Consider the following 14344-nt stretch of genomic DNA (forward strand, 5'->3'; position numbering starts at 1 on the left):
CTTTTTTCTGCTTATGTAGTGCTGAAGTATCAAACCAAGGGTCTCATGCATTCAAGGCAAGCACTCTACCACTGAGCCACCTTCCAAGCCTGCTTTTTAATCTTAATGATGACATTTATTTAGATGAATTTGCACCTTTCCCCCAAAGTACAGAAATGGCATTTTAATGTATTGATAGGTGTTTTAAGTCAAATAGTTTTATATTCTCTTTTTAAAACAATTCAACCATTAAACATAATACTGCAACATTGTCACTAAAATCTTGAAGTTTTTCTCATTCCTCAATAATGATTTAAGTAGCAATGCCTTGGTCCCAAGGCACACATTAAAGGGAATGAAGTTTATCTCAGAGCATGAGTATACTATAGACTTGTTTTTACTACCAGAATGCATTGAAAAAAGCACATTGAGTAAGATAAAAGAATTACTCACCCAGTTGAGTCTCCTGAATTGTCAGCTTACTTTCCACAGGATACAAAAGCTTAGGTGGCTTATCAGTCAGAGGGGCTGGAAAACAACAATAAAACAATGAAAGACTTATAGTTAGGCTGCATGAACTGAAGGATAGACTACAGTTTCTTTTCTCAAAGATGTTACCATTCTCAAAGTAACATCAAAGCACTCTACCAAATAATGACTTCCATATCATAGGTACGACCTTCAACCAAGCTAAAATGCTATTATTCAATTATACAAGAGTAAAGTATAACACTTCCAGATTGACAGTCAAATAACACTTGAATTACAGAATCAAGATTGGGCTGTCCTGTAGAACATATGGCTATATTTCAGGAAAATAATTTCAATTTGTTTCTCGTTTTTGTTTTAGAGGTGTACCCTGCATTGATGTTACACACAATACATGTGACTCATATTGCAACCCTATTTTCACATACAATGTGTTATTGTCCATAATTACATTCTCAGTTTTCACATATTAGATAATATTGCCTCAAATCAACAATTTAGTAATTATTTCATACATACATATTATCTAAATAGGGAAATGATATGGTATTAGCTTTAATATGAGCATGAGCATGCACATCTACACAAAAGAGGATGTTAAATGATATTTGACTTTTAACGTAAACCATTGGTTACTATTATCTGTTATATGTTATAGTATTTATTGGTGATTTGCCTGATATAGTCTGATTGTAAGGTTCTATACATGTCTGCTCTGTGCTCTTGTCAATTTCAATTATGACCAGAAGAGCTTGCTAGTAAGCATCTTTGAGGAAATATTTCTCATTGCATATTCCATTCTTAGCTAAACTAGACTATTTGAACTTAAGACTAATAGTTGTTCTTCATGAAGCATTCTCCACCCTTTCTGATTGAATTGCCTAAGTCCCTGGAAACCTGTCACTGCAACTTCTACTTTGTATCAAGTATGGAAATGATCAATTAAGGTTGCTGAACTAAATGTTTTTGCTTTGAGGCCTTTATTCCTTCTTTGCCAGGAGGACATGCCAGCTTCGTTGATAACTGGAAGGAGGATCAAGACAGAATTGCCAAGAGTTGGCTGAATGTAGTTATCACCAGAGGATTCAAGAATTCTAACTGCTTTGGCTGTTTGCCTCCATCTCTCTTGAACAGAATGCATAGTTAGTGCAAACGGATGATGTGCTCCAAGTAACAAAACAAAACAAAACAAAACAGGGCTGAGTATGTAGAGTCCTGATTTGAAAAGATCATCCTCACATACAATTGCTTGCTTTAGTTCATACATATTTGTATATATTATTTTCAACGACTATTACCATTGAGTAAGAATATGCATATCAAAGGGAGAGGAATGTTTAGATAATTTGTGAGATTTATCACTTTGAAATTCTCAGAGACATGATATTATTCTGAGTCTGATTTGTCTTCATGCTTACTGCTGAAAGTAATCTTAACAGATTTGTTGCATTTGTATGTATGTATGTATGTATTTATTTAGCCACCCCTGGGGCTTGAACTCAGGGTCTAGACACTAACCCTGAGCTTCATTTGTTCAAGGCTAGCACTCTACCACTTGAGCCACAGTGCCACTTCTGGCTTTTTCTGTTTATGTGGTACTAAGGAATTGAATCCAGGACTTCATGAATGCTAGGCAAGTATTCTACCACTAAGCCACATTCTCAGGGCCAGATTTGTTAATTTTACCATCTAAGTAATCAGACTATTCACTATATTTTGGAAAAATATTTCACTGTCAATACATCAGTTGTTCCAATTCTAAGACTCTGGTATCAAATGATCTCTGTGAACTTCAAAAACAACTATGATACCAAAATAACTGGCTTGGTAAATTTATTCAGTATATAAAATCTTGTGATTCTATAGTTACGAGTTGCTAATTTGGCAGTTTGTTTGAAAAGGTAGTTGAGAATAATATTCTCTGTCCAAATTCCTCTCCCAGTAGTCTATGGTAAGAAGGAAAAGATCTATAGAGGAAATTAATGAAATCCATATGTAATCCATTTGTTCAGAAATATAAAATGGTTTTGTGCTACCTTTCATCCAGTGGCATAATGTTATCTTAACACCTTTCATATGCAGTCATGTGACAAACACGAAGTTAAAATTGAATTCTTCAAATTGAAGTAATGAAATCATAGAATTCTGGGATCAGAGAATTCTATGTTTATTGATTTTGTGAAGTTTTCAAACCATATTCCATAAAGACATACGATTGGCACAGAACCATTCTGAAGAAAGGGCCAAGAATGACCTGATATTTTGTGGTGCTACCCACTTCTTTTTGACAAAAGTGTTTCAAGGGTTATCTTACTTATGTGTACATGACCTCAGATTTCATTATAATTACTTAATGGAATTTATTGTACAAATTAGTTTCATAGTGACATTTCCATGCATGCGTATGTTGTGCTTTAATTACATCCATTCTCTCAAATACACTTTCTTTCCCGCACCACCCAGAGTACTCACACCCCAATCATTTTCTCCTTCCCTAAAATCTCATCTCAACTCATCCTTTTTTGTTCTAGTAACCTTCCATAAATGAGAGACAACATGTGATACATTTCTCTCTGTGCTTGGCTAATTTGATAACCTCCAGTTCCATCCATTTTCCTGCAAGCGCATGACTTCATTCTTCTTCAAGGCTGAATAATACCCAATGGTGTATGCCACAGTCTTTTTTATTGTTATTGTAAAGGTGATGTACAGAGAGGATACAGTTACACAAGTCAGGTAATGAGTACATTTCTTTTCTAACAGTGTCACCTTTTCCCTCTTTTGCTCCTAGTATTTTCCCTCCTACCCTTCCTCCCTCACAAATTGTATAGTTCATTTTCAACATAGTGTCTAGTGAGGTTTGTTACATTCTTTTGTTTCCTCCATAATTGATGGATACCTAGGTTCTGTAGTTATCTGGAACTGTGGCACAAGGAACAAGGGGATATAAGTATATCATTCATAAGCTGATTTTATTTTTTTAAGTATATACAAAAGGGTTGTATATCTGGATTATATAGTTCTAGTCTCAGTTTTATGAAGAATGTTCATATTGTTTTTTCATAGTGGCTGTGCAAATTTACTAATACACAATACCAACAAAGATTTCTTTTTCTACATATGTTTGCCAAAATTTGTTGTGTTTTTTTATTTGTTCATTGTAACTGTCACTCAAGACTACTCAGATCAATTCAGCTGATATATTTTAAACACTACAATGTGCCAGATATTGCAATAGGTGGGTTTTGTCTTTATGCCTTTTATATATATATATATATATATATATATATATATATATATATATAGTATAATTATAAAAGAAAGCCATTCTGGCCTGATTTGAATCTTTTGTTTTAGAGATCAAGAATCTGAGAGCTTCTGCATGGCAAAGGAAATAGGTAGCAAGATCAATAGAAAGTCTTCATTATTCATACAACAGACAAAGGCCTCATATCTAAAATATACTTAGAACTCAAAAAATTAAATCCCCAAAAAACAAATCTTCAAAGAAAGAACCACCACATTAATAAGTGGGCTAAAGACTTAAAGAGAAACTTCTCTGAAAAGGAAATAAGAATGGCCAATAAACACATGAAGAAATGCTCAACTTCTCTAGCCATTAAAGAAATGAAATCAAAAACAACATTGAGATTCTACCTCACCACAGTTAGAATGGCTATAATCAAGAAATCTAGTAACAACAGATGCTGGAGGGGATGTGGAGAGAAGGGAAATCTACTGCATTGTTGGTGGGAATGTAAACTTGTTAAACCACTCTGGAAAGTAGTATGGAGGTTCCTCAAAATACTTCACCTAGAGCTCCCCTATGATCCAGCATTCCCACTTTTGGGCATTTACCCAAATAATCACAAACAAGACCACACTAAAGTTACCAGCACAACTATGTTTATCGCAGCGTTATTTCCCAAAGCTAAGATCTAGAACCAAGTCAGACAGACCCCCTCAGTATGTGTGTGTGTGTGTGTATGTGTGTGTGTGTGTATTAGAATTCTATGCCTCCAACAAAAAGAATGACATTGCCCCATTTGTTAGGAAATGGAAAGACTTGGAAAACATTATATTAAGTGAAGTAAGGTAGACCCAAAAAACATAGGTCCCATGGTTTCCCTTACTTTCAATAACTAGTATACATCTAAGATAATCTCACCAGACAAGCAGAAAAGTTCAAAAGTTATGTACATATAACCATATAAGATGATGCTAAGTGAAATAAACCCAAAGATAGGGACACAAGAAGTTTTTTCTTTGTTGCTGTTTTTGATGTATTATGTTTTTTTGTTTCTTTTTTGTTTGTTTATTGGTGGTCATAGGGCTTGAACTCGGCTTGGACGCTGTCCCTCAGCTCTTGAGCTCAAGTCTGGCGCTCTACCACTTGAGCCATGGCGCCACTTCCGGTTTTCTGGTGGTTTATTGGAGATAAGAGTCTTACTGACTTTCCTACCCGAGCTGGCTTTGAACCATGATCCTCAGATCTCAGCCTCCTGAGTAGCTAGGATTATAAGCGTGAGCCACCGGCGCCTGGCCTTTTTATTTCTTTTGTATGTTCTTTCTCCTATGGTATAATCCCTGTTTTCACTATATTTCATTCTGGTGCCCTGCATCTTGTATATACATTTTTCTAATTTGGGGAGAATAAGGGAAATAACAAAATGCTGAAACAAGGATACAAGTTGACCCATTGTGACAATGAGATGTGCAAGACACTAAGTTGAAAATGAATTTTACAACTTCAGGGGTGAGGAGGAAGGCCTTAGGGATGTGGGGAGGGAAGGGATGGTAGGGGAAAAACAAAGAACTGGGTAACAACGCTCGATAGGAAATGTACTCATTACCTTACTCATGCAACTGTTACCTCTCTGTACAGTATTTTTACAAGAAAACATTTTTTAAAAAGGGAATAAACAGTTGGTCTGTAAACAAAGCCAATGAAGTTTAAAGTATTTGCTAGATCTTATCTTCCCAAACTGTTTGTGTACCCTTGGAAAAAATCCTTCAAGACACTACACTATAGGCTGGGTATAGTCTCCCCTCAAGGCATATATAAGAAGTTTGAAGAGTGAAATATGCAATTAAATAATCATAACCTAAAGCAGAGAGTTTTGCTGTGTATCTAGCATCTTCTGTAAGTGACATATTTGTAGTTGCATATTATGCTATGACAATTATCAGTTTGGGACAATGTTCTTTTGACTAGCCTATTTGTGGTAAAATAGAATGGAAATTCCACATAATACAACTGCTGAACTACTAGTTTGTCATACTAGCAAAATCACTGAAAAGAAGATCACTAAGGTTAATATGTAACTCAGTTTCACAATCACTTGAAGGTAATAGATTTTATTGTTATAAAGGAAGAACATGTACATAATTGTCTATTATTTGAATGCTTTTGGCACATTGTGTATATTAATCTAATTGAACTGACAGAAGACAGAACTGGAAAACAAAGCAAGAATAATAATGACCAATCAAAAGTAATAAACATAAAAATTGAAGAATGTTCTTTACTTTATTCAATTGTGGATATAAAACAGGGAAGAAAATGAAATAAAATATGTATAATTAAAAATCATATCACAACTACACCATCTGATATTTCATTGTGAAGAAAACAACTTGTTTTGGATGGGATATTTTTATTTCTTAAACAGATATAAAGTAATTGAAATCACTAAAAAACCAAAGGAAGTCCAACAAACATAACATCAACTTAATATGTCTTCAAATTGTAACCATTCTGGATGCTGGTAATTAACACCTATAATTCTAGCTTCTCAAAAGTTGATATGTAAGAACTGCAGCTTAAAGTCATCCTTGGCAGACAAATCCAAGAGACTCTCATCTTTAATGAAGCAGAAAAAATGTCCAACTAGAGACATGGAACAAGTGATAGAGCACAAGTTGTAAGCAAAAAAAAAAAAAAAAAAAAAAAAGTCAAGCCAGAGCATGAGGCATGCGCACACACACACTTATTATTATTATTATTATCAGTCATGGGGCTTGAACTCTTGGCTGGGTGCTATCCCACAGCTCTTCAGCTCAAGGCAAATGTTCTACCACTTGAGCCATAGCTCCACTTCTGGCTTTTTCTTCTTATGTGGTGCTGAGGAATCAAACCCAGGGCCTCATGCATGCAAGGCAAGCACTCTACCACTGAGCTACCTTCCCAGTCTCATAATTATTTTTGACTATCAAAAAAAATCATTATAGCAGAGATGTTTCTCTCAATAGCTATGCATTATATATCACTTTGTATACCAACAATCTCTTAATTTATTCTTCATGTTATTAGCATTAAAGCTGATAGTCATTCGCAATAATAGCAGGCCTCTCTCACAGAATTATTGATAGATCTCAGTTGACAAAACTATTCTTTAGTGTAGAAGGGGAATTTTAAGGACATTCATATTGCTTACTTGTTTCCAGTTAGAGGAATGTTTAGAAATCAGTGTACATGAAGATATAAACAAAATTAATTCCTTATCTATGTTAACATTCCCTAACTCTTCATGAAGGGACACTGAGTGTCCTTAATATCCTCATTGTCTGTATGCTTGAGCTATAGCACAGCAAAAAGTATGATCTCGTCTTCTTAAAACAAAAAAAATTACAATAAAATAGGAGAAAGACGACACGATGGTTTAATCATTTGAATGTTTTTTGTTTGTTTGTTGGTCATGGAGCTTGAACTCTGGGCTTGGGCGCTGTCCATGCACTCTTCAGCTCAAGGCAAGCGCTCTACTGCTTGAGCCACAGCACCACTTCTAGTTTTCTAGTGGTTTATTGGAGATAAGAATCTCACGGAGTTTCCTGCCCAGGTTGGCTTTGAACCATTATCCTCAGATCTCAGCCTCCTGAGTAGCTAAGATTACAGGTGTGAGCCACCGGTGGCCAGCTTGTATGTTTTTAAAAGGAGAGAAATGTGCAGTAGCTAGTATAAATATATTTTTCTCTGATGAGCAGCTCACCTCATTAAAAATATAATTTAACTCCTCACATATGTATCCCTCAAATATGATTGAGAATATTCAATATTTCTTCAATACCTATATTCATACTACCATAAAATTTGTTCTTTCAGATTCATAAAAAATTATAATGTATTTAACTAGTTTCATTCTCTACTTTGTTTCTTAAGAATATTATAGTGAGTTAGGGAAGATCACACACTTAAGGAATGTCCTAACTCAGTTTGGAAGGCTAGAGAATTTACTATATCGTAGCCTTAGTCTTAAAATACATGAAATGTGTAAACTTCCAATAAGGATCTATGGGAGGGTTCAAGAAGGAATTTTGTTTAAGTACCTGCATGGACTAGGTGAAAAATAAATCTGTTCCAGTGATATCCATCAATCAATCGGAAAACAGCAGTTAGCATTCTCTGTATACTGATATGAAAATGATGATTACTATTTCTGAAATAATGCACTAGAAGTTTAAACAAGGGTTCCAATGAGTTTAGAGGTCTGCGTTTAAGCCACAGTACTGGTATGCATGTGTGTCACACACACACACACACACACACACACACACACACACACAAGTTTAGACCTTGTATTTAAGAATCATTTATACTTCCAACTGTCATTTGTCTAACAGGAAACTGACTTAACTTTAGAATTTATTTGTAAAAAGAAATTAATAGCTTTAATGTGCCACACAATGTACTGGGATTGTAAAAGGCTCAAACAAAGCACAGCTTTTAAAGATTGCAATATCTCACAGAACTGCAATCTACATAATTATCAATGCCTCCATAATTCAATTTCAAGAGCATTTATCTAGTCACTAAAATAGCAAGCATTGAGTTTGAAATAAATGGATGAGCAAGACAGAGTCATCCATAGGGATGCTTATAAATGAGAGTATATCTGTGAGGTACATGGTAAGTATTATGCTCGAATTTCTTCATGAACTCATTTCAATCGAATAAGTAAAACTGGTCATAAGACAATAATCATAGATTTACTCAGAATACACAGAAGATAATAAAATATGTTTTGTGACAATTCAACTTATTTCTTACATTTTTGCATAAGGCCAGTTGTTCTTGTTTTCTTCTATGCTCAAAAGAACTGACAAAACATTGTCTGTATTCCTAGCAAATCAAAGGAACCTTGATCACCAAAACCTTTAACATATGAAGGACTCTATGTAGGATTTCGGCTCTGCTTCTTTTGTCCTGGAATAATTTCACAATAGTTTATTTTTAATTAGTTTATATTAGGTTTGTAAAACAATGTGTTTAATTATGACATTTTCTCACATTTATACAAATTTATTTGATTTTATTCATACTCTATTATACATGTAAGTTCCCTTTCTCTTTTCTTTTTTTTTTCAGGTAAGGGGTAGGTTTATTCAGTAGACCTGCTGGGACCAGGCAAGGTTGGCACTCCACGTGGCTGGGAAAGGCCTGTAAATGATAGAGAGAGCTGGGAAAGAGAGGAAAGAGCTAGAAAAGAGCAGAGAGAGCTAGAAAAGAGCAGTGAGAGAGCAGAGAGGAACAGAGACAGAACCCTTTCTCTTTTCAAATAACCTATTTTCATGTCTTTATTAGATCTAGATTCTACTTCTGATATAAAACATGAAATATTTGTCCTTTTGAGTTTGGCTTATTTCACTTACAATGATGATCTCTAGTTTCATCCATTTTCCTAAAGATGACATGATTTTGTTATTCTTTATGGCTGAATAAAACTCCATTATCTATCTATCTATCTATCTATCTATCTATCTATCTATCTATCTATCTATCTATCTATCTATCTATCTATGAGAAAGAGTGTGATAATAACTATGGGCCTGCAGGTACATGTATCATATGTTGACTTTGATTTCTTTGAGTATTCCCAAGGAGTGGTACCACAAAGTCATTCAAGATAGTTCAAAACATATACGTAAGAACAGGACTTTTGAAACTATGAGAGTAAAACATTGAAAATACTAGCATAGACAAGAACTTTCTGAATAATACTCTAATCACTGATGAAATGAGAATAAGAATTGAAAAAATGGGCATTGTTTACTATTGCCAAGATATGGAATCAACCCAGATCACTCTCAGTGGATGAATGGATGAAAAAAAACGTGGTATATATAAACAGTGGAACTCTTCTCATCTGTAAGAAAGAATGATATTATAACATTTGTAAAGACATGGAAAGACTTGGTAAAATTGTATTAGGTGAAGTAAGCCAGATCCAAAGAAACATAGGTTGCATGGTTTACCTCATTTTTGGTAACTAGAATGTGCCTATAAATCTACAAGTAAACACATTGGATGGTAAAAGAAAAAGAAATGCACTGGGATATGACAAATTATTCAAGTCTCTATGCATTCACACAGAGTAAGACCAAAGGAGGATCACAAAGGTCCAATAGCTATGTGCATCTGACCATATAAAATAATATTTATTGAAATGAACTCCACAAAATAGAAACAAGAGATTTTTTTTTCTTTGCTGCTGTTTTGTGTGTGTGTGTGTGTTTCTTGTTTGTTCATTTACCTGTCTTTGGGAGGGTAAGGGAGAGCACAGAAATGGTGGGGCAAAGGGTGAACAAATGCAACAGTGATACTCACTAGATACTATGTTGAAAATGAACTATATAACCTGTGGGTGGGAACTGGAGGGAAAAACTGGGAGAGAGCATGGTAAGGGGTGACATTGCTTAATAAATGTACTTTTTAATCTGACTTCTGTAATGGTAACCCCTCTGTATAGCACCTTTGCAATAAAAATACATGAAATTTTTTAAAAGTATTATTTAATAAAAGGAACTGAGCTGGGCACCAGGGGCTCACACCTGTAATTTTAGCTACTCAGGAGGCTGAGATCTGAGGATCGTGGTTGAAAACCAGTACAGGCAGGAAAAGTCCATGAGATTCTTCTCTCCAATTAATCACCAGAAAAGCATAAGTGGCACTGTGGCTCAAGTAGTAGAGCTTCAAGAGCCATGACTGACAAAAAAAAGGGGAGGGGGAGGGAAGGGACTGAAAAATGGGATTGCAATCAAAGTAAAAGTGTCTGTACCATAAAGGAAATAATCAATAATGAAGAGAAGGCTTTCACAATAAGGAAAATTTATTCTACCTAGTCATCTGACAAGGAATTAATATCCAGAATATATAAAGGTCACAGAAAAGTAAACACTAAAAGCACAAATAAATCAATCAATAAAAAAGCAAAAGATCAGTAAAGATACTTCTCGAAAGAAGTACAAATGTGCTATAAATCCATGAAGAAATGCTCAAACCCCCTTCCCCATAAAGAATAAAAGGATCAAGACAACTCTGTCCATATTATCCTTGTCAAAATTGCTAGCAAAGGCTGGTGAGGATGTGGATGAGGAAAAAGAAGCCTTCCACACTGCTGTTTAAAAGAGAAATTAGCTGCCACTATGGAAATCACCATCAATGTTCCTCAAAAACCTAAAAATAAAACTACTTGTTTCTAATAGTGGAACATAGATCTTATGAGAATTGTAGCATATAAACCCAATCTCATGGTTCTTGGAGAAGAAAGGAATGGACTTGAGAAAGCAACACATAAAAGGAAAATAAACTTAGAACAAATTAGATGTTTGTTTTTTCCCTTATCTCTAATGCTTTGAAGTTGGAAAACTTCTGATTTCCATAACAAATAATTGTAACAATTGTAATAATTGTAATTCACAACAGTCACAAAGCAGAATAAGTCTCAAAGAAGGAGAAGAAAACATTTACCTGAGTAGAAAAATGCAGCAAAAGTAGTTTATAAATAAATAAATAAGTAACATATACATACAATATAACATCAATTTAGGAGTCAGGTCAAAGGATGAAATTGTTCATATATTTATCAAAATGAATTTACTGAGAAAATCCAAGAAATTAAATATAACTTTTGATAACTCTATTTTACTCAATCTGATAGGTGATTATTATAATAAAATAAAAAGAAATATGTTTGTTCATTTAACAGAAGGTTTTGGCAGAACTAGAGCTTAAAAAATAGGCACTCTTATGTTTGAGCTACATCTTCAGTTATTTTTCCTTATCATTTTTTCAGATAGGGCCTCACAGTTTCGTCCAGCTCTAGCATGGAAATGTGATCTTCATCTAAAGCTTCTGAATTCCTGGATTTACAGGTGTGTTTATCACTGTTAGCTTGTTGGATGAGATGGAGATTCATTATATTTTTACTTGGGATGACCTGGAACTGAGATCTTCCTGATCTATAACTTCTGAGAAACTGTGATTACAGGTATGAGCCACTGTATACATTCTACTCAACAAATAGATTATTCTAGTAATTAAAGCAAAGACAGACCATTTTTCTACTTGCATGGAGCAAGCATTCCACAAAGTAAAATACAAAATAAATATTTATATAAATACATATATAAATATTATAATGTCAAGAATTTGAAATACCATAAATGAAGCAGCTAAAGAGATAGAGACTATGCAGGGGCTATTTTCGAGAGGACTATTAGGAAAGTTTGCTTCAAAGACCATTTGAAACAGATCTTTCTGAAGGGAGGAAATGAGCCATGTGAATACCTAGAAGGAAGAGCAAATGTAAAGGTGCTGAGATGAGCATGTACTTGGAATAGATGAAAGAGGCCATTATAGCTAGATTGATGTAAGAGATTTGCAGTGAGTTCAGATACAGCCATGGGCAGACAGGGCCCTATAGAAAATGTCATTTGTCCAGAAGATTACAAGTCAGGATATAGTAAAGGCACTTCACAACTGTGTTCATTGCTGCTATATTCACTATAAAAAGCCATGTTCTGGAAACATCCCAAGACACCCTTTTGTGGATAAATGGATCAAGAAAAATGTGATATATACATATATTATATAATGAAATTTTACTCATGCATAAGGAAGAATATTATATTATTTGCATGCAAATGAACGAATCTGGAAACTAATTATGTTAAGTGAAGTAAGTCAGGGCCAGAGAGATAAAGTATACATGCTTTCTCTCATATGTAAACATGTACAGAGCCATACGCATATATACAGAAACACGGTAAATAAAATTTGGCATATGAAGGCAAGACCTTCAGTGGTGCAACTTCCTTGAACAACTAACTCATTGTATAAAAATGAATAGCAGGAAGCTGGCACTGAGGTTTCAGCAGGTCAAGGAGAAAGAGGCAAATGAATAAAGAGAGGAAGACTTGGGGAATGCATTTTATAGCTTTCATTGTATATATGTGAAAGTGAAGTATAGTAATTGATGGAGAGTGTGAGGGTGGTCAAAAGAGAGGAAAGTATTTAAAGGGGTGACATTGGTCAAGATGTGTTATACTTGTGAACTGATACATTGAAGTTAAATGTCTTTGTATAATTGCTACTCTTACTCCTACTCTTAGAAAAGACATGCTTTGTTTAAAGTATTATACAAATGTTTTGGAAGGCTTTGTGAAGAAGAGAGAGCATAGTATAAGATCTACACCAGATATCTCTCTCAGGTATCTTGATGTTTAAATTTAGGAGGATGGATAGATAAGATTAGTTAAGGCAGGAAGACAGGCAGGAGGCTATCAAAGAAATATTTCTTAGAGAATTGATGGTACCATGGTACAGGAGGTACCAAGGGTAGGATTGCTTTCTTTTAAGTTTTAAGTTTCTTTTAAGTTAGATGTTTACTAACTATCGTTTGTTACTTCATGCCTGTGAGTCCAAAATGATTCCCTGGTTATAAACTTCATAACAAATAGGTGAGTGGCAATGACATTTAACAACAAGGGAAGATTTATGTGTCAGTAAGCATCAAGATACAAATTTAAAAAATCAGTTTTGTCATTTTCTTTTATCTGTAGAGACCAATTTCATGATTGATCATTCATTTCTATTTGGAAAAATTGAGCCACTTACTAATGAATTATTGTGAGCCCTTCAAAGACTGAGAAAATGGTCCTTTTAAGTTTTATCTTCCAGACAATTGTTACTCATTCTTTATGAGATACAGTTTGGCTAGACTTGATTAACCTTTGCTTTAACATCATTCATAATAAAAAAAAAGCATAGTCTCAAATTTATTTCTTGTGTCATAGAACCAAGGATTTGCTTTTCCAGGAAACTAAGAAAATTCAGCAACATTATCTTGGTGCATTGTTTCCTTTTCCTTTTCTTTTATTGTAAAGGTAATGTACAGAGTTACATTTGTATAAGTAAGGTGATGAGTACATTCTTGATCCACTGTTACACGAAATATTCTCAGCTAACAAATTGAATATCATTGTGTTTAATTTAGTGTTTTGCTCATTATCAAAAGATTTATTTTGAAATACCATTCTAACACGAGTGATGGAATTTTGTAATATGTTGAGAAACAGGTTGTAAAGACATGTGTATTTCTAGGTACACAATTAGAAAACTATTTTCATTGTTTTCAAAAGGAAAGCCCTCATGAAGATTAATGGTAAAGACAATAAGCATGGAGCTAAAGTCAGGATTCAAGGTCTCTATTTTTCACCTTCTGCATTTACCACTTCAGCTTCCACTACTATTGTCTGTATCACTGCTTGACTTTAATGAGACTCATGGTAGATTGCAAGATTCATTTGTTCATCTACTAAAACCCAATTCTGACCTAGTGATTTTGAGAAAGACATGAAAATAACAAAGTCCATGGGTAGACATAGCCTAAATGAGTGTTTTGATATTTTAGATTTCATTTGTAAAACAATTGCTGCAGTGAAGTTTGCATCAATGTGGTGGAGGATGAATTCTGGTGGCATTTTAATTATCTTAAATACATCTGTGTGTATACTCAAAATGAGTTAAAATAGTGGGGAAAGGAAACAATATACAATTATCTAGTGAAATTGTGACAAACTGTAAGAAAAGGATTTT

General features: G+C 34.3%; 1 protein-coding gene across 1 annotated transcript in view; it reads right to left on the reverse strand.

The window, feature by feature from the left end:
- Il1rapl1 (interleukin 1 receptor accessory protein like 1) overlaps positions 1–14344 on the reverse strand; it is a 1186632-nt gene that overhangs the window by 285167 nt on the left and 887121 nt on the right. The window contains exon 7 of the mRNA XM_042692436.1: positions 433–507. Within this exon, the coding sequence (XP_042548370.1) occupies positions 433–507 (75 nt within the window). The remainder of the gene's footprint in view (positions 1–432; positions 508–14344) is intronic.

This window comes from Dipodomys spectabilis, unplaced genomic scaffold, assembly GCF_019054845.1.
Source record: "Dipodomys spectabilis isolate Male_0828 unplaced genomic scaffold, ASM1905484v1 ptg000156l, whole genome shotgun sequence".
Taxonomy (NCBI): domain Eukaryota; kingdom Metazoa; phylum Chordata; class Mammalia; order Rodentia; family Heteromyidae; genus Dipodomys; species Dipodomys spectabilis.